At 34.1% G+C, this 21,303-nt stretch overlaps 2 protein-coding genes and 1 long non-coding RNA gene across 3 annotated transcripts; 1 reads left to right on the forward strand and 2 right to left on the reverse strand.

Annotated features, from left to right (window-relative positions):
• Nucleotides 1-2,642: 2,642 nt before the first annotated feature.
• On the reverse strand, nucleotides 2,643-11,212 carry LOC126822046 (uncharacterized protein C19orf47). Its single transcript, XM_050550782.2, has 8 exons — nucleotides 11,179-11,212; nucleotides 9,414-9,622; nucleotides 8,696-8,786; nucleotides 8,350-8,436; nucleotides 8,111-8,211; nucleotides 5,797-6,031; nucleotides 5,126-5,353; nucleotides 2,643-4,351 (listed from the first exon to the last, which is right to left on the reverse strand). Exons 1-8 carry the CDS (start codon nucleotides 11,195-11,197, stop codon nucleotides 4,221-4,223), a joined length of 1,101 nt encoding a protein of 366 aa, XP_050406739.1. The 5' UTR covers nucleotides 11,198-11,212; the 3' UTR covers nucleotides 2,643-4,220.
• Nucleotides 11,213-13,712: 2,500 nt separating this feature from the next.
• Nucleotides 13,713-15,591, reverse strand: LOC126822058 (MAP3K12-binding inhibitory protein 1). The gene is made up of 2 exons (XM_050550803.2): nucleotides 15,338-15,591; nucleotides 13,713-14,793 (listed from the first exon to the last, which is right to left on the reverse strand). The coding sequence occupies exons 1-2, from the start codon at nucleotides 15,589-15,591 to the stop codon at nucleotides 14,166-14,168; spliced, it is 882 nt and encodes a 293-aa protein (XP_050406760.1). The 3' UTR covers nucleotides 13,713-14,165.
• A 19-nt stretch (nucleotides 15,592-15,610) lies between these two features.
• Nucleotides 15,611-18,722, forward strand: LOC126822076 (uncharacterized). Its single transcript, XR_007680633.2, has 5 exons — nucleotides 15,611-15,704; nucleotides 16,041-16,118; nucleotides 16,708-16,811; nucleotides 18,138-18,259; nucleotides 18,699-18,722. It is a non-coding gene; the product is annotated as an uncharacterized LOC126822076 (long non-coding RNA).
• The last annotated feature ends 2,581 nt before the right edge of the window (nucleotides 18,723-21,303 follow it).

Genomic DNA, 21,303 nt, shown 5'->3' on the forward strand with positions numbered 1-21,303 from the left:
GTATTGATAGAGAACAGTACAGTAGGTCTAGTGAATCAAATACAGTGCTTAATGTTTCGCTTTCAAATTTTAAACCACAAATATTTAGAAATTTTATAAATATGTACGTTCTTCAGTCTGTGCTTTTTAATTATGGACAATTATTATGTTAAGAATCATGGGAAATCTTATATAGATAGGACAATGTTCTACACAAAGGACTAAAATTGTAAACAATCCAAGACCTTTTACTGACAAAACATTTAAAGTTCTATCCCATGTTTATAGGAGAACACCAAATTCTTGGCCATTAGCCCAAAGCAACTTTCACATTAAAATCAAAGACTTAGATGGGCCACAATACAAAACAACTAGCAGCTGATAAATATATTTGCTGAGGACATGTTGTTGGTAGTATTTAAACATTGGCTAAAAAGGCAGTTTAACAAAAGAACCAAGTACATCGTAAGTACAGGTAACTCCTATGAAATTCAAGCATGTTTGTTTCATGTACATGCTGAATGGTCATCACAATCATAACATGAAAAAGCAAGAAGATATTTTACAAAAAAAAATTTATTTACATATTCGTAAGATATAAATAGAATAAAATAACTAACTTCTGTCACAGGATTAGCAATAAATGCTTTTTGTTCTTAACTACAATTATGTAGTAAATTCATTGTTCTTTGAAATATTTACGATTCACATTAATTTTATTTACTGTAAATAATATTGTCAGATTAAGTAGCACTATTGTCAAGCCCGATATCAGCTCCCTGAATTTTTTTTAATTTGGAAAATCAGATGTAGGGATAATACTAAAGGGAGATTCTCGTTTTACATACCAGCATACATTAAACTTGTATAAATTTTTTAAAGTTACAATTTCATATTTTGAAGTTATATTTTTAAAATGTATTAAAATAAAGCCCTAAAATAGATGGTATCTATAAACGTCCTACCTTGTTAAAGAATAGTCCTATTAATCCTATAATTCACTATTGCCAGTTGAGAAATTGGCAACAATATCATTTTCAACTTCAAATTCAAACATTTGAAGATTTCCATGGTGGGGAAAAGGAAAACTAGGGAGGTAATTGTGTTATTATTTCCAGTGTGAAGATTTTTAAGTGTGAGAAAGATAACCTATGATCGTATAATAGTGAGTTGACAACCTATTGAGCAAAAGATATAGAAATAATTATGTTTTGACTTTCTTAGAAAATATGAAATTGTAACTTTAAAATGAATTATAAATATATTCACAATCATTATTTACAATTGTCCCCCAAAATTTTTTTGTGAATATGTAATTTGACATTTGCCATCAAAGCATATACTTTCGGTAAATCTGGGTCCCCGGGGCGGACCAACTGATTTCCTTGTGCCCGGATTGTGGTGAAGAATTTTTTAAAATGAGAAAATAAAACCAGCTTGATTCAACTTTCCCTCACCCACCCATCCCTCAATTTCCTCCTCAGATATGTTTTTGTTTTGGCCATTATATATTTTTCAGTGGATACTCCAAATGGTTAGAGAATATATCATTTTTCTTGTAAATAAAAAAAAAAGAATTAAAAATGGAAAAAAATAGAATTCAAGCATAGAGGAATTTGTAATTGTTTTTAGAAATTTTCAGTTCATACCTATTAAAATATGGTAAAATATCACAAAATGTTGGGACAAATATGCCTGTATTAGGAAAGAAAGTGTTTGAAAAAATCCAAACTTAGCCAACACGGCAAAAATAATGCAGGATTAATATCACTATACCTAAAAGTATTCCTTGGTATAAAATCATGTAATTTGTTACTGTGGATAAATATGCCTGCTTATGGAAAGTTGTGATATTTGAAAACACAACACAATGAATGCAGCATTAATATCACTGTACCTAAAACTATTCCCTGAAAGTTGCAGCTTTCTAAAACAGTACTCTCAGTCCCAATACTATTTCCTAAAATAACTTAATGCCCTTTTTCAAACTATTCAATTACCATATATGTAACATGTAATGGATGATATAAATCGTTATTTAATATCTCAGTTTTAAAACTTATTTGGTCAATCTAGAAAAAGCATCATATCTTGCTTTCACCTCTGGGTAAAAGGCTGTAAAATAACACCTAACAAAAGTCTGTATGATCAAAGACTAATGAGTGTTAGTAGTGAAAAGAATTCCTTTCGATAAGTTTCTGAGAATAGCTTTCTATATTGCACAACCTAATTACCCAATATCCACCCATTCATCAGAAATAAACACTAAAAAAAATCAAAATAACAGCAGTAAAAGGAAGGAGTTATTATATTTAAACAAAAATAAAAGGTTTTTCCACCACAAAAATTCATCTTAATTAAGATCCCTTATCTAAAAAGCATCAGATCAAAAGTAATACACAACTGACAGTCTGATCCCATTTGTACTTTCTTTAAAAAAAAATCTGTTGATGTTTTTTAACAAATGCAATTTTCATGTTTGCCCTATTTACATAATACTTAACAATGCCACACCAATATGAATCATTCTTTGGGAACCCCTGTTAAAATTTTGCTTCCTATTTCTTCAGGAAAAAACATATTTAAAAACACTTGGTTGTTTTTCTCAAAAGCTTTTAGCTCCAATCTTTTAAGTTTTGAAATATTAAACAAAACATCATTCATGACATTTGAAATGGCTTTATTTATCACATCCAAAAAATTAAAAATTAAATTGGTTTAGCCTAAATCAGAGACAAATTTCAAGAGGTGGACAAATTAGACTGTCAGAAATCATTTTTATTAAAACATTTTCATTCCAAAGTAATCTATATTCAGAATAAACTATATTCTAAAAATAAACACAACAATAAACATATTATAAACAGACAGTTTTATGGATAACATTCACTAGGTTTATTAACTGCAACTTGTATATAACCTTCTGTAACTTGTTTGATTGTATCATTGCTTGATTAACGATGAGAGTATCCTCATTGAAACATTGCAGTTAATAAACCTAGTGAATGTTATCCATAAAACTGTATATTTATTATATATAGCTTTCACTAAATGCCTTTCAAAGATAATAAACTTATCCTTAAATCAAAATCAGATTTAAAATAAAAATTGATCATACTTACACAGCGTTAATCACACTCCCACACAAACAATTTATTACATATATTACATGGATAACAAATTCAGTTCATTCACAGGACACAGTGTTCAATTGAGTCAATTGTTGCACAATTTAACAAACATTATATGTTAGAAAACATCAGATGAACTGTACTACTAGATTGTTACAAAAAATTAGGATTAATAAGGCAAGGGGGGTTTGAGAGACAATTCGGGTATTCTAAATCTAATTCACCATTCACCTTAAGTAGCGTCTTTAAGTAAGTTCACAGTAGATTATTACATGACTATTATGTCAAATCTCATTAATCATATATACTCATTTACTCACCATAAATCTTATGTAATATACAGTACTATCACTTTGTATATAAATATTATATACATGTAGTAATTAATATAAACTAGAAATCTCTAAACAGATCCTGGCCAAGGGTTTTGTAAATCTGTTCAAATGCCAACTCAGGTCAGATCGGATGTAATTGTTGAGTTGTGACTTCTGATCAGTTACTCAAATCGGTTCACTAAAATGATTTATGTACCTTTAGGTCAATTATGGCAGCCTCCACAATCCAACATAAGAATATCTGTGTGTCCTAATAACATGAAATGAATGTAGATTCATGACTTTTGTTTACCTTTATAAACAAACATTGTCCTTCTATCAGTTATGTTATCCTTTTACTTGTTTATTTATCTATTAATTCATTCAATTTCTAGATCCCAAATGATCTGAAGGCCTTGCCACAGATATTGACCTTGTTTGGAATTTTGTCAAAAATCCAAGAAAATTATGCAATCTAACTTGTTTCACCAAGTTCCATCATTATCTTTCTTACCCTATTTGTTATGGCGGGTTATTTTTTCTACACAAACCTTGCACTTATCCGAATATGTTAGGTCTTACCCATGTTATTATTTGAACTGCCCCCATACGTTTATATGTCATTTGCAAAGATGTATGAAAAAGGATTTATTAATATCCAATTTTTCAAAAATAATTGACCCTGAGATTAAATAAGTCCACAATGAGTAAATAGATACAATGATATGAGGATGGTCTTCTACCAGTAAAGTCAATAAATAATAATTGTCCGTGATGGAAATCACCAAACATAGAATCACGAAAAAACTTTTTTGCCCAATCTACCAAACACTCCACCATCTTTTTTATCAGTAGTCGTTGTACTAGTTGTTGTACTGGGTTCTTCCATCTTTGCTCCAAGTCGTTTTCTTAATCTTAAACCAGCACCTTAAAACAAACAAGCAAAATATCAAATTTATTGGATAAGGAGTAAATAAAATCAAAACCCTTCTTTCTTTTTTAATAACAGTAAGATATTCTTTAAAAATTGGGAGTGTATTAAATAGTTTTGTTTCACTGAATTATAAGAGAAAATAATGGGATTGATGATTTAGTTGTGAGAGAGAGAGAGAAATGGGGTTTACTGTCCACTTGACACAAACTAGGTCATTTCGGGACTAACATATGGTTTAATTTTATTTCAATAATTTGCTTGTGGGTAGGGGTCTTTAGCAGTGGGAGGAAACCGGAGGACCTGGAGAAAACCCATGAGGCTTGACAGGCGACTCTACTCCTTGTCATGTACAACCGGGGATTTGAAACCAAAACCACGCCAGTTGACTCAATGACAGGTCTTTTGATACAGCACGCACGTGCTAACCATTCGGCCATCCAACCCCCCGATTTAGTTGTGAGATAAATGGTCTTAAAATATCAACAGAATTGCTTCTCTCACTATTTATGTTTTAAAAAATATGTATCTTTGATAAAATTGTGCGTTCTGTGCTGTATTCCTGTACTGTTTATACTTTCCGTACTTTATTGCAGTGTCTACTTTGATCTGAATCACCATTATACAAACTAAATACTATGAATTTTCTGTACATGCAATTGTGTACTTTGCATGATCACTTTTGTATTTTGCAATATTTATTCAGAGAACCTAAATATACAGTTGCTGAAAAGATTATGAAACTTGGAAGTAAATGATTATAACTTTACCTTCAAATTCTCGTTTAGCACTACTACCTGCTACTTTAATTTTCATATTGGCTGTAGTTTTCACTGCACCTTCATTCTTACTATCTGTTGTACTACTAGCTGGAGCTGTGATAACTTTTTTACCCAATCTTTCCTTAGCACTACGGGATTCAGCTGCCGATGTTGCATATGGTGAGAATATACCAGCAGTAGTTGATGATGTTGTCGTAACCTCTGCTTTTTGGACAACTATAATAATTTGTTAAAATAAATTAAATGTATGTACACTCACTTTACAGCCATGAGGTCTTTATTAGAAAATGTACAATAGGAATTTAGGTATAACAATAAATTTGGAAATTTGGTTAGATTTTTTGTGATAATTATGGATAAACTGTGGTTTTACAAATAAAAAAAACTTGACCCATATAATGACAACTATGTGAACGCAGCAAATAAAGTCCCCGCCATTATGCTTGGAATTTCACATTTCTGTAAAATGTTTTAATGTAGACACCATACTTGCTATTCACATGCTATAGTGGAATTAGTGCTCTCGTATGTGAATGGAAGAGACCAAAATTCAAAGTGGTGGCAAAAAGTTTACCCTAAGGAGTAGGGACGGGTAACTCCATGGAGGGATAGTACTGGGCCCATAGATCATAAAAAACCAAAGAACCCCATATACTTACTTATTGTCTTTTTAATATTGGGTAATTTTTTCAGAGTAGTAGTTTTAATCATGGCAGTTTGAACTGGTGCTGGTGGGCTATCTACGGCTACTTTTTTCACCTTGTTAGGAGAAAGTTTAAACAAACCAGCATACTCTAAAGGTCTATCACTAGTAACACCATCTTCATCTAATGAGGTAGAAGAAGCTGGTCTTTTTAATGTTGTTTTATCACCTAATCTATTAAATACTGATGACTGAAAGAAATAAAGATAGGTTGCCAGACAATGCCCAGTGCAGCTAAGTGTTCTGAGCAATCCAAAAGGGTTGTTGCATTGTTATGTAGGTAATGGGAGCATTATTAGAAATAATTAAAATATGATTGGCTTCTAGTTTTTCATTTACTACATGTATATAAAACGTAAAAGGTAACAATGATAAATTTAGCTGTCTGAGTTATCAGAAATCGCTGAAAATAATTAGGATTCGTCACATAAACACTGTGTATTCATTTCAAATCAATCAGAAAATAACTCCACTAGATGGTCCAGAACATTTTAAAGATAGGATGCCAGGCAACAAAACTTACGCACAAAAATGAAATGAAATGGGGTTTAACGTCCTACTGTTCTGCTCCTATACTGGGCTAATGAAGACGGGCATACGCCATACAGTGTGCTATGAGGGAAATTTTGCCCGGGCAGCGGCACTATCGCCTACTCTTATATCGAATTCCAACTGCCAAGGAATCTTTTACGTGCATTCCAATGTTTACACGGGACCTCGGTTTTTCGTCTCATCCGAAGGACTAGACAGCTGTCCTTGTCAGGCCCTCCGTCCTGCATCACTGACAAGGGGAAACCAACTTACGCACAAAGCAGCTAAATCACCCGAGATGATGACAAGGGTTGTCTCATATTTAGTCTTTTGTGGGTAATGGGAGTGTTTACTAGACACTGACAACAATTTAATAACTTTTGTCATTTGATGTTCACAAGGTTCTACAAAGTAAAACAAGGGCCAAAACCCTTATACTTATAACTAATAAATGGAAATTGGTGGAAATCAATGGACTTCATTTTTATAATTTAAATAATGCATATAAATTACATTCAGATTGGATGGTAACTTTTGTCATCCGAGCGTTCACAGGGGTCTACAAGTGGAAAAATGGCCATATCTCCAGAAGTTATAAATGGAAATTGTTGAAATTTATTAGACTTCTCTGACTAATTTAAATAATGCATATAAATTTCATACAGATCAGAAAACTTCTGTCATTTGAGCGTTTACAAGGTTCTACAAAGTGAAACAAGGACAATAACTCTAGAATTTATCAATGAAAATTGTTTAAAGTCGATAGACCTCTCTGATTTACTAACTTAAATCATACATAAATTTCATACAGATCTGATCATAACTTTCGTCAATCGAGTGTTCACGAGGTTCTACAGCTCTAGGATTTAACAGAAAGTGTTGAAATTAAATAGGTTTCTTCATCTCACTAATGTTAACTACATACATACATTTTAAAACAATCGGATGATAAACGTAGTGTGTAGAGTGTTGACAAGAAATTGTGGATGACGGACGAACCAAGGTACTGACGGGGGCGGCGAAAATATACGACTACATTTCCATGTGATCAAAAGTAATAACTCTGAAAGTAACTCTAGACCTTTTCATTTCTTGAACATAATAACGGTGTGTGGCAATAAAGGCACAAGAAAAATAAATTTATAATGTTGAGCATCTAATGTTGAGCATCTACAAGATTGTTTGAAGTTATAAAGGCAATAATTAATTCTGGCAGTAATTATCGACATATAAACTCTGTGTATAAGTTAAATCGGATAATAAATTGTTGACAAATGGCCAAACCAACAAGAGTGACGACAAAAGGGTATCTTGTTTCCCCTAGCTCTATATGCTACTCCTATTGCAACAAACATTCTGAAAGTGCTGTTAAGCAATACAGTCACCATTAAATCTGATCTGTATCTACCGGTACTAGATTTATGACATCTACAGATCAAATTTCAGCTCAAGATTTCCAATAAAAATAGAAAAAGTATTCAAAACTGTATTGAAGTTGAACAGTCATAATTTCTCTGAAAGATGTTAACTTGGATGAAAAGTTGCACTTGGTCTGTATCTCCCATACTACAAATATGGATCTTGATGCATTACACAAAAAATCTCTATAGATCGCTCCACTTGTAGGGGACTAATAACATTCAGCTTATAAACGTGATACATTGAATGCACAATGACAATGTTACAGATAAGTGTGGTCAATTTCAAACATCTATTAAAAGTTTGTATAGAATGTTTACCTGGGGAGAAGAACTTAAGCCTGTAATTGTTCTTTGGGGTACCGATGTTGGACTTGAAGAGTCTGCGCCAAGACGATCAAAAACTGATGACTTTCTTGATTCTAAAATAATTAAATGGTTTTTTTATATCAGAACATGTAACAGTGACTAAATGTAGTAGACAAATAAACAATCAATAAAACTTAACAGACTTTATTTTATACCACCACAGTTTATTATTATGTTATGTAACTTATTACCTATTTCAGGTTTAGGAGAGGGAGCTTTATTCATAGGTGCTGATTCTGGATGTTTTCTCATATAATGTCCCACCATTCTACTGGCAGCTGAAAATATAACAAAAATTAGCTCATAGTCTGTCTAAGTCTTGCAGCTTTAAATCTTTAATAGTCAGTTTTGATTCTGTAGATTGGCAATCTGTCCTTTTAATTGTAAAATTTAATTGATCGCTTATCTCTATTTGTAAATTGTAGAATTGTTAGTTCAAATAATTAAAATATCAAGAAGCTTATTACCACATGGTAAGTCAACTAATAATCACTTTTTTATGCATTGTATATGTTGCTACTGGAAAGAAAATTTTACCTGTAGATTTTTTTGGAATTGGGGAATTTCCATTGTTATTATTATTCTGACTTAATATATCAGAACCTTTGAGTGCACGATCCCTTGCAATCTGTATAAGAAATCAAATTAAAACATGGACATATGTTTCATAGTTTTCAACTTTTCTTTCAAAACAAGAATGAAAACCATACTTTTTTAAAAATCAGTTTACCTTCAAGTACCGGTACGTACTGGGTAGTTAAAATAATGACACATGTTTCTCTGAATCAACACTAAAAACTATTTTTCATACAACTACTGTAAACTTATATCAAAACCACCTGAATCCACATTATTGTCTATCTATTCATTATATTACTTTGAAATGACCTAATTCATAAACTTGGATGAATATGAAAAGCATGGTACATGTAAGAGAGTGAAAATGCACTAGTCTCAGTCATCTGTACACTCTGTTGGCTGTCACGTTTGCCTACTCCCCTTGAAATAAAATATCATTTGCTTTCTTCATATATCCTTATGGCAAGGTCTGCTTTCATGGAAACAAGTCTTGATTACCATTTAAAATATCACAATTGTTTTGTCATTGAACAATTAAGTTATACCAGTATAAACTTACTGATAGTGATACTTACATGTATATGTCCACTCAACATGTAGAAGTATTCCAGATTGATAGCCCAACCCAACCTGCCATTAAAGAAAAAAAACTATCATGCAAACTTCGACATTTTACCTGAGAATTAACTGTTTTAGCATGCTTCAAAATAGCTATTATGTCTCCCAATATGCTTATTCCCATATCTTTTAAATATTCTTTGGACAGATCTAACAACATTTCTTTATGTATCCTATTATCTGTAAATGTTACAGCATAGTTCGCTGCATCTCCAGCTGGAATACCTGCCTCTGTAAAGAACTTCAGCCAATATGAGGTTTGGTTATCTAAATGTGTGTGAAATAAAAAAGAATATACATGTATTAATTAAATCTCAATAAATATTTTTCCTTTCACACAGTAGTACTAGTAGAGAAATAATTTAGTCCGCGTTGTATGCCTGCTAATGACTTATTCTAGGTTTGACTAGGTTTCCTGATTGGCTTGGTTCCTTGTGCAATGAACTGAAATTGAACAGTATCAGTTACATATAGGTCTACAATTCTACATGTATATTATTAGTTTTTTCTATGCAGTAGAGGGATTACTATTATTGCTGGGAGTAAACCATTATTGTTGAAATGTCATTCTGTAGGTTTGTTTCTTTCTTTGTCCAGGTCATAGACATAGTCATATCTCTGACACTGCTGCATTGATGTTGACCAAACTTGCCAAATCGCAACCCATAATAAACAATATTTTTTTTACTTTTCGGTCTACCTTCTAGCTAAGATGTGTTGATAGGTTCGAACAAAAGTTTTACAAGTAACAACAATACATGTAATTACAGATTTGACTCCACCTTGGTTATGATATAGCCTATTTATTGTGTTTCAGTGAGTAGAGTACCGGAAGGTCCCGTGTTCGATCCCTTGGCAGGTGCAATTCAATCATCAGCAGGCGTTAGAACCACTGCCTGAGCAATGTTAATGGCACAGTACATATGTATGTTTTCATTAGATTGGTTGGTGCAAAATGCAATGGATCAGAGCCAGAGCCAGTTATGATTTGCTTCCGTTTTACTAAGTTACTACTAGTCATGACTCATACCCCAGGTTATAACTCACTTTGCCTTGAATAATGTGTACGTATCATAACACAAATCAAAACGTGTCAGTCTTGACTTGGCAGACTTGTCTCACAATCACATTATTACTACAAAATCTATTTCTAGTTCGATTACATGTCATTTGGGACTCACGACATTTGGGACTCGCATCATTTGGGAGTAAAAAAAATATGACCACGACATTTGTGACTCGGGTATACGACGTTTGGGACTTTGGTATACGTCGTTTGTGACTCCGGTATACAACGTTTGGGACTCGGGATAAATTATTAGAAATAGGCCAATTCAAAACACGAAAGAAAATATTTATTAACATGAAACATGTGGTTAGTAAAAGCCTCAACCAAACGATAAAACATTAGTTGCACTTTGACTTACGGTTCTTTGATAATCATCGTTTCTCATAAAAGTTATATATTTATTTAAAACGAATAATATGCGGATGAATTTATTTGAAAATGACCTACACAAAAAACAAAATAAAAAATTTACACGACATCAAGTCCCAAACGTCGTCAACTGAGTCCCAAATGTCGTTTATGTTGAGTCCCAAATGACGTGATACCTCTAGCTAGTTCTACTTGAGTACTTCTACTAGTATTGATTTCGTCCATTTTAGAACGTTCTTTCGTGAAATGGGGCCAATGTGGACAGAATAATTAATGTTAATGAATGTAAATATTTAAAAGTCCTGTTTATACACACGTAGGATGCATTTATCTTTTAAAAGGGGGATAAATAATAAAAGGATAACCATTTCAATTTTATTTTTACCTGATGCGAAACTCGCCATCTTGAAATAAAAATCGTTAAGGGGAGGTCACTCTAATGATGGACTGGACTCAGATAGCAATTGTTATTCCATGGCTGTAACATCACAAGCTTTTTGCTCAACATTTCGTTGGTTCCAATCTTTAAAGGCACATATAGGGAACCGCATTTGGCACGCCCCACATCATAATTTTGTGGGGGGTTGACAGTTTAGATTTTTTGCTAAGAGGATTTAAGTCGGGGGTCAAAATGTCACATCGGATGCAAATTGGCTCTGCATACAAAGACACTTGACACCCCCACAATTATCCCTCGTTTACAATGTCATCAGTATTACCCAAAACTGCTATGAAATTGCAAGTCTGATCCTTTTTCTCCAATTCTAGGCCAAAACGTCAACCACAAAAAGGGAAGAAAAAGGTGTATATACAGTTGTGCTATGAGGGAAATTTTGCCCGGACAGTGGCACTGCGGCCTACTCTTATGTCGAATTCCAACCGCCAAGGGATCTATTTTGTATAGGCTACACAGGACTTCGGTTTTTCATTCTACCCAAATGACTATACTTTGTCCCTTGCCAGGCCCTCTTTCCTGCACCACTGACAAGGGGGAACCATGCCGGAACATATTCTCATACAAACATTATACATTACACCAGTTCCATAAAATAATAAAATAGTGGTTGGCCTAAAGGTAGAAAATATTATCATTCAGATTAGCTGCCCCCAGTAGTGGATCCAAGTGGAGGGTTTAGGTGCCTTGCAGCCCCCCCCCCCCTCCTCCCATATATGACAGTATGAACGAGAGCATCGCTATCGCTGCAATATACGTCCACATTCCTGCTTTGTTTTGCCACATTTAGGCATACAGACTAAATTTCTGCCACAGGGGGTTGAACATGGACCAATATAAATAGGTACATTCCTATGATGGATCATACTGAATTGGATACAAATATGTTAATAATTGCAACCTGTACATTATTTAGAGACAAAATATTAACAAAAAGTGGGTGTGGCACCGCCCAAGGGGGGGGTGGTGGCGGACCATGTACCAAAATCAATAGTTGCCATCCTTGGGGTATAAGGAATAAGTTTACTAAGTTCCAAGATAATCCATTCAGAATTGTGGCTTTCAGACACTAAACACCAAAAAATGGGCATGGCTCTGTCCCTGGGGTCGCGACATGCACCAAAATCAATAGTTGCAGCCCTTAAGCTATAAGGAATACATATGCCCCATTCAGAATTGCGGCCAGTATAAGATAAACACAAAAATTGGGCGTGGCTCTGTCCGTAGGAGACGGGACATGCACCAAAATTAATAGTTGCCATCTTTAGGCTATAAGGAATACTTATATCAAGTTCAAAGACGATCCATTAAAAATTGTGACCTGTAGGCAACACACAGACACACAAAGCCCCTGGGGGTCGGGCATTCACCAAAAACAATAGGATCATCCTTAGGGTATAAGGAATAGGTAGGCAAAAGTTCTAAAAACATCTGTAAAGAATTCAGGAGTGTAGGTGACAAAAAGACACAAAAATTGGGCGTGGCTCTGTCCCAGGGGTTTGAGCATGCACCAAAAAAAAGAAAGGTCATCCTTAGGGTATAAGGAATACGTATGAAGAATTTTTAAGACGATCCATTAAGAATTGCGGCCTCTAGACGACACACAGAGGGTCGGGCATTCACCAAAAACAATAAAGGTGATCCCTAGGGTATAAGGAATAAGTATCTAAAGTTTCAAGAAGATCCGTTAAGAAATGCGTCCTGTATATGACAAACAAACAAATACAAAAAATGGGCATGGCTCTGCTCCTGGGGGTCGGGCATGTACCAAAAAACAATAGGGATCATCCTTAGGGTATAAAGAATAAGTACCGGTATACAAAGTTTCAAGACAATCCATTAAGAATTGCACTCTGTAGGCAACCCACTGACACACAAACATACACACCCACACATACATAGTACATACATACACACACAGACAGGTGCGAGGGCATAATACGTCCACAATATTTCTCTGTTTCTATGAAATGTGTAAATTTTAGCTTTATGTTGGTTAGGATGGTGAATCTGATGAAATTAAATAGTAGATTCGAGTCCAGCTAGATATTGCCACAAATCACCATTGACACCCATTTTTTCAAAATCTCTTCGGAGGAGAGACACCCCGACCTACTTCGGGTTCCCGTTAACCAAATATCCTGCATCCGCTATTGGCTGCCTCGGAAGACAAGAACACCAGGTTTTGGAAATAGCAACAGTCAAAGGGCTAGTGTTAGCTTTTCATGCTGGAAGCAAGTATTTGAATATACAAGTGTTCACTGGACGCAAGTATTTGATTATACAAGTGTTCACAAGCCAATTACTGAGAAAAATCTTGCCAGCTATAATTGATAAACCCTATTCAATTTCAAAACTAAAAATACAGCCGTTACTTAGTGATATGCAAAGTGTGTGTGTTACATGTAGTTACTTGTATATGTTATACTGTTTAATATGCTAATGACAAACAATCTTCTGGCAAACACATTTATGGATTTTTTTTATTTTATTTATAGTGAACTTATTGATCACTTTCTGTCTGTAAATTTATTTTTCAAGGTCATAAGAACTACCATACTTTTAATTAAAAATAAATTTTAAGGTTACACTACTAGATAACCTAACAAAACTTGAGAGAACAAATCTTTAACCATATTGGAAACAAATTTAAGTAGATTCTAAGATATTCCACAAGCCAAGTGCATAGACAAAAACTTTGATAACTAGTAAGATATTTGCTGCAATATTCTGAATCTGACAGCATCACCATTTTATTCAAGTCAAATTTCTCTTGAACCACCACTAAACACTTTCCATCTTGTAAGTCAGTTATAAGTTTTGAAGACACCATTCTTCAAAATGTTATTTCATAAATCATCAATGCAAAAACCGACATTATAATATAAATAGACCTATACATAAAGTACATACCGGTACTATTTATTAAGTAATGATTCTCTTAAGATTTTTATCTGAGAATCTATATCTGTCAATGAGATGCTTGGTTCACTACTAATTTGATTGATTTTTGGTTCATGAGATCGTTTAACATATTTTCTAGCTGGTATTTGATTAAAGTATTCTGGTGAAAGGCCTTCTAAAAATAAAATTCTATTCTCTAATGCCTTTAATCTAGCACATAAGTCTTTGGATTCATTATTGACATGGGAGTGAGTTTCAATATTTTTAAGTCTTTCCTCCATGCCCGATACATCTTGTCCCTGTTTCTTGGATGGTTCAGTACAAATTTCATCTTGATTGGTGCTCAAGAGCTGTGTCTGTGGTCCAAATGAATTTACAACTTTAGTTATTTTAATGTGACTTCTAGAACCAGCTCTTGGAATAAATACTGAATCAGTTCTAGCACAACTCCAATTGTCTGTAGTTAGTCCACTGCCAAAACTAAATTCTCTTTTATTAAATTCATTGACTTCAACCTGTTTTTGGTTCATGTATGATTCAATTCTTCTGTCTATTTCACTCTTACTAGCTCTTATTTGAACAGTATTCTCATGAGACTTGTCATCCACTGAATACGATATTTTTTCATCTTGTTCTTCATATCTGTAAAGTATAAAAGAAGACAGTTCATATTTCATCGAGTGATCAACTGACATGGAGTGTGTTGTTTACTTGAAGTTAATTAACAACAGGTCTGGTCAGCACATCTTTAATATTAGTGATTTTGACTAGCCTTAATGTTCAACCAATGTTGAGATATAGTTGAATGATGTACTTTGAAAAGATATGCACAGGGGGATACAAGGACACCAGAAATTGTGGTTATGGCTTACAATGGATATTCTCTACCCATGAAATCATCTTGAACTAACCTTATTTACAAGTAGGCCTATAGTAGGTCAAATTTTAACTTTTGCCATAATATGGCTATTTTATAGTTAAAGCTCTTCTACTTCTTTATTCTTTAAGTTTAATCTTAGTTGTTTTTTTAGCTGAGTCTCGGCTTGTCTAGTTTTTTTTAGTTGGTAGGCTACGGTTCCTAAACAGATAATAGATCTATGCAAAAATCAAAATATTGTAAATTTCTATTGATATATTTCAGAGTAGGCCTATAATATAATATTTGGATCAAATTAGTCAAACCTACGTTTTTTCAGACATGGAAAAATTTTCTGGTGAAGTTTCGTCTTTAAATTCTCTACTTCCACTTTCACCAAGAAAACAGGTTTTTATCTTGGAGTAAAGAACATCAAGATGTTCTTTGAACTTTTCATTCTCGATGGGTCTTGCTGGTGCAGTAACTATGAAATCCAGTTCAGACTTCTGTAAGGTTTTCACTTCACATAAATAATCACAAATATCTGGAATGATGCCTAAAAATATGTTTTCGAATTTCTCCATGTTGGGACTAGCTAGTCTCGGCTTTTCAACTTGGTATCAATTTGAAGAAGGGGAGGTAACCTATGGATAGGGGAAAGAACGTCGTTAAATAATTTTTGATAACTTATCATCGTGTATGATTGACTCTTCTTTAGTCTTTGTCGTTTGAATGGCATTTAGTATCAAACAACACACTATATGGAATAACAATTAAACCATAGTAATTGTTATTCCATAAAAGTGTGTTATTTGATTGAGTTTGCCAATTTGTGTTCGTTTAATTTATAAATTAAAATATATTTTAGGCCTACTCTATAAATTTCAGTCTATTCAGAGAATTAAAACCTAAAATTAGTAAAATACTTTTAAATAAGAACATATGATTTTGATATAGGTTAATTATTATTTTATTAATGTATTTGTGTATACTATATATAATAATCAATTATAATATGCAAATAAATTATTAGGCCTACATAATACCATTACTAATACTATGTCCAAAATTCAAGAGAAACCTAGTCAGAACTGGAATGACTTTGTAAAAGGTAGGCCAAAATATCAGGGGTATGTCATTATTCAGTATTAATATCAGATTAAATTCAGCTACATTAAATTGACACACACTTTTAGAGGCACTTATAATTGTTTGGCAGGGCCTAAAATCCAAAGAAATGATGAAGTACCAGTAGGCCTGGCCTCTATAAGGTTTAGGCTACTATTGGAAATGATGCAATATTCCAGAGCAAAAAAATATGTCTAAGCGGTGCACTCAAATTATGTGTTAGTTACTTCCTAATATCTAATACATATATAGGTTAAATATATAGGACATGCACGAATGGTCTCTATTTCCAACTTGGGGTTTGGGTGGCTGAATGGTAAATTAGTGCGTGTTACACCATAAGATCTGTGATTGTTTCAAATGGCGTGGTTTTGATTCTACACTTGTGCGTGTCAAGGAGTAGGGTCGACAGCTGTCCAACCTCATGGGTTTTCTCCAGTTCCTCTGGTTTCCCTCCACCGCTGAAGACCCATAGGTGCAAGTGAATTATTGAAATAGAATTGAACAGTTTGTATCCAGTGAACATTAAACTCTCGCTCTCCAACTAACCATTAATGATATATTCATTTCAGAATATTTGTTGACAGAATATGAGCCTACTGTATCTGGTGCATGCATGTCAACTAAACAAGGCATACCAGTACTTAATTATGGAGAACTTAGCCATCTGAAACAGGTATTGTATTTTAAATATAAAGTTGTTTTGTCCAGTTCGTCTGCATCCTGTGCACTAGATCCACTACCAACCCAACTTGTTAAACAGTGTATCAATGAATTATGTCCAGTTTTAGCCCGTATTATTAACACGTCTCTCAAAACTGGATGTTTTCCAGACAACTTAAAATCAGCTTTAATTAGTTTTTCCATTGATCAAGAAGTGTAACCTGGACACTAATGTGTTTAAAAACTATAGAACTGTATCCAACTTGTTATTTCTTTCTAAAAATATTAATTGAGAAAATCGTTTCAATCCGCTTTCAATCAGCATATAGAACTGGCCACAGTACAGAAACAGCCCTCCTTCGAGTCTATAATGACATTCTATGTAAATTAGATAGTAAAAACCCTGATCTTTACTACTATATTTTGATTGTTATCGTATACCATTTTAATTTCTTTTATCATCCATTTAATAATGTGCAATTTTATTTTATTTTTCTATGTGTGATGCCCACAAAATGTTAACTGTGTCAGTATTTTATATTGGTAATAGGCGCATTATAAATAAAATATTATTATTAATTATTATTATTATTATTACCAGTAATAGTATGTCAGTGCCAATAAGTATGGGAATAATATCCATGCAAAGCACACTTCTACAACCTATAGTTATAAAAATTGATAAAGTAAGAATAATGAAATGAAAATCAAATGAGGTTAATTGTCCTACTTTTCTGCACCAACTGTACCTTTGACAACACCATGCAGAGTGCCAAGAGAGAAATTTTGCTGGATGTTTCTGTCTTCTTAGGGGTTCTTTTGGCAGCGAGTACACAAAAACTTTTTTTTGGTCCCATCTGGATGACGAGACAGTGTTCCTTGCCAGGTCCTCCGTCAGGTACCAGGAGGAAACTAGCCTTCAGTTTCTTGCGGAACTTTCTCGGCCATCACTAGGGATTGAAACTGGGACCTCCTGACTACAGTGAGACAGTATGTTACTCACAGTGCCATCATGGTCCAGAAATAAGAATAGTTCATCAAGTTAACTTGCCACAGGGCAACCCTCTAACCGATGCATCAGGGGCAAGTGGTATTAAGTGTTCCAAAAATGGACAAAATATTTTGCTGCTTGCACAACATTCATTACTATCTGTAGCTAAGATTTCAATAATGGCCAAAGTTTTGACCGAGACAAGAATTCCCTTTATAAAACTTAGAATCCACAATTGCGTAAGTATGGAAAAGGATGTGTGTCAAATGTAATACTGTATAATCTTCTAGCCAGACACCTGAATTGTGGTATCAAAATTTTATGTTTAATTGTATGATTTTTTTGCAGGCTGACATGAAATATTTTCTCTCCTTGTTCAATCCTAAACCTAAACAGGAGGAAGAATTTACTGAAATATATTTACCAAATACTCGATTCAAATTCAGAGTTATTTGTCAAACATATAAGAGGTAAATTTATGTTTTATCAATGTGAAACCTTGTAAAAAAAAAATAGCAAAACTATGTAATACATGTGTGGTTGAAAGGTTGACAGCGAGACATTTAGTAGAATATTGATACTGCACAAGGTCTTCAGCCCTAGTGTTTTATCAATATAGTATGCAATGTCTTGCTTAAGGCTTTTAACTTAAAATATAGATACACTCTGTAGCACAGACTTTTGCAGTCATCATGCAAGTCCAATATTTTTGCCATCTTAATAAATAATGTATGATTGGCACAGTGGCTGTACCATTATTTAAAAAAAATCTCAATAGTGCATGCCTATATTATATGACTCCCCCCCCCCCCCTCCCAACTGCCATAAAAAAATGATTGTAGACCAGAATTGACCAAACCCATACTATATGTACTAAAGTATTAATTTTCGTCATCATTTTTTCATTAGTATATATGGAACTGCTTGTGATAGGAATGGTACAGGATTACTTATTAATAATTTACCACAAGGTGTATTAGTGTGTGTATATCATCATCCAGTTAGTAGGGAAGTTGCTGTAAAGAGAGTTGAAGCTTTCTGTGACAGATTGTGTGCATAACACTTTAAGCTAGACAATGTTGGTGTCCACTAATTTTAAGATTGAGATCTTTGCTATGGTATACGTGAATAAACTATAATTAACCTCTCCTGCCAGGGATTGTAAAATATTCTTGGTTTAGAGGCAGAAAGATAACAGAGTTAAGAGGTTGGTTACTTGTTTATACAAATTTTGGAGTAAAGACATGGCTCATTGTTGCTCTATCTGTAGTGAAAAGCATTCAGCCCAACGAAAAAATTTTGGAAAAGTTTAAGCCAGGCAAAGACCAGAATTAACATTAAAGTCACGACAATGGGAAAAATAATGGTGGTTTACATCCAAACAAGTCATTAAAGTTACCTCCCTTGCATCATTATTCACCACCTATAAAATTTTGCTCAAAATGGGAGTATAAATGAAGTCATGAAGGGAATAAAAGCTCAGATTAGAACTGAATGTTTCATTCGCCTATTTATAACTAATTAACATAATTGACGTTCTTAGAAAGAACATTAAATGATGTAGATTTTGTGACAAAGCGGGGGGAAGTGGATGGCCGAATGGTTAACAAGTGTGCGCTGCATCATAAGTTCTGTCATTGAGTCAACTGGCGTGGTTTCAATTCCCTGGTTGTACATGACAAGGAGTAGGGTCGCCTGTCCAACCTCGTGGGTTTTCTCCGGGTCCTCCCACTGCTCAAGACCCCTACGCACAAGCATATGCCATACAGTATACTATGAGGAAAATTTTGCCCGGGCAGCGACACTATGGTCTACTCTATATCGAATTCCAACTGCCATGGGTTATTTTACATGCACGCCAATGTAGGCCTATACATGGGACCTCGGTTTTTTGTCATATCTAAACTACTAGAAAGCTGTTCTTGTCAGGCCCTCCATCCTGCACCACTGACAAGGGGAAACAACTTCGGAAAATCCCAATGAACTTTCTCAGCCAATGCAGGGAACGAACATGCATCTTCCAGATTAGCGAGCCAGCATCTCACCCACTTAGCCACCGTGGCTCGCTCATATCATAGCATATCACTGGTGTGGATATATTACTATTAATAATAAAGGTAAATACATTCATAATATCAAATCATAATGGCAATGAGTTATCTTATCTTGTGTTTAATTTAGTCAGGTAAGATTTATATATTAGGGTATCACCCATTATAAATCATTAAAGTAAACAATTCACTACCAGTATTCTGATTAATGGCTTTTAAACATACAGAAAGCAATCATACTCTAAATTTGCTCTGGATGTATCAGACTAACTTATATATTGAAAATAATGGACAGTTTTACCAATAATAGACACTTATCTGAAAAATGAACATGTATTTTAGATAATTTATTCTCTGAACAAATTAAATTACATTAACTTCATAGTTACCCAAATATCAATTGACCGAATGTAGATTTCACATGTTTGTCTACATGAAGAATTCCACTTAAATCCGCCCGTTCTATGTCACTGGTACGTTTAATGGTACGTTCGGCACTTGATCAATAATACGTTTTTATATACCCACATTTTCACATTTTCTTTGTGGACACTCTACAGGTCATAACTTGAAATATAGGTTTATATCACAAATATCCCAGTTCCTTTCGATATCAGCTTGTATGTGACCATAACTTCATGGGTTATGGTCCCTGATTGGACACTCTAAAGGTCACAATTTTTATCCCATTTTGATGAAACTGAACATGTGTGTTTATAACCCAAAGATCTCGATTCCTTGCAATATTGGCGCATATCAGACCGTAACTTCCTGGATTATGGCCACTGATTGAACAAAAAAACGTGTTTTGAGCCTGTGGAACCTATACAGGTAACAATTTTTATCTGTTCAGATATATCACCGTTACACCATAATAACAGCTGAGTTTGAATTTCGTGAATAAGTCTGTACCTTTGATCCTGTGTCACTGTCACATATATTAGAGTATATATTAAATTTCAAATCAAAATTTGGACGGCTAGTACCCTCCATATTAACCACATTACTAAGAATATTATCAATATGTAAATCATTTTCGTGAGCATCCTTTCCATCACAACTTTGACGGCTATTATCCCCCATTTGGGGACTAACACATGGTTCAATTTTATTTCAATAATTTGCTTGCGCATAGGGGTCTTTAGCAGTGGGAGAAAACCCACGAGGTTGGACAGGCGACCCCACTCTTTGTCATGACCCTATTCCTTGTCAGGTACAACCGGGGAATGGTAACCACATCAGTTGACTCAATGACAGACCTTATGATACAGCCCCCCCCCACCTCCATTGTATAACTGGAGTGTTTTGTCACATATGTGCATGTGTTTTGTGGCTTGTTCTTTTAGAAGTTTGATAATAGTCTTGGGCTGTCCATTATGTAAATATAAAGAAAAACTTGGGGGCCAATGCCCCTCAGTTTAACTTTCTATTTACATAATGGACAGTCTTCAGCCATTATCCAT

The sequence above is a fragment of the Patella vulgata genome, chromosome 5, assembly GCF_932274485.2.
Source record: "Patella vulgata chromosome 5, xgPatVulg1.2, whole genome shotgun sequence".
In the NCBI taxonomy this organism is placed as follows: Eukaryota; Metazoa; Mollusca; class Gastropoda; family Patellidae; genus Patella; species Patella vulgata.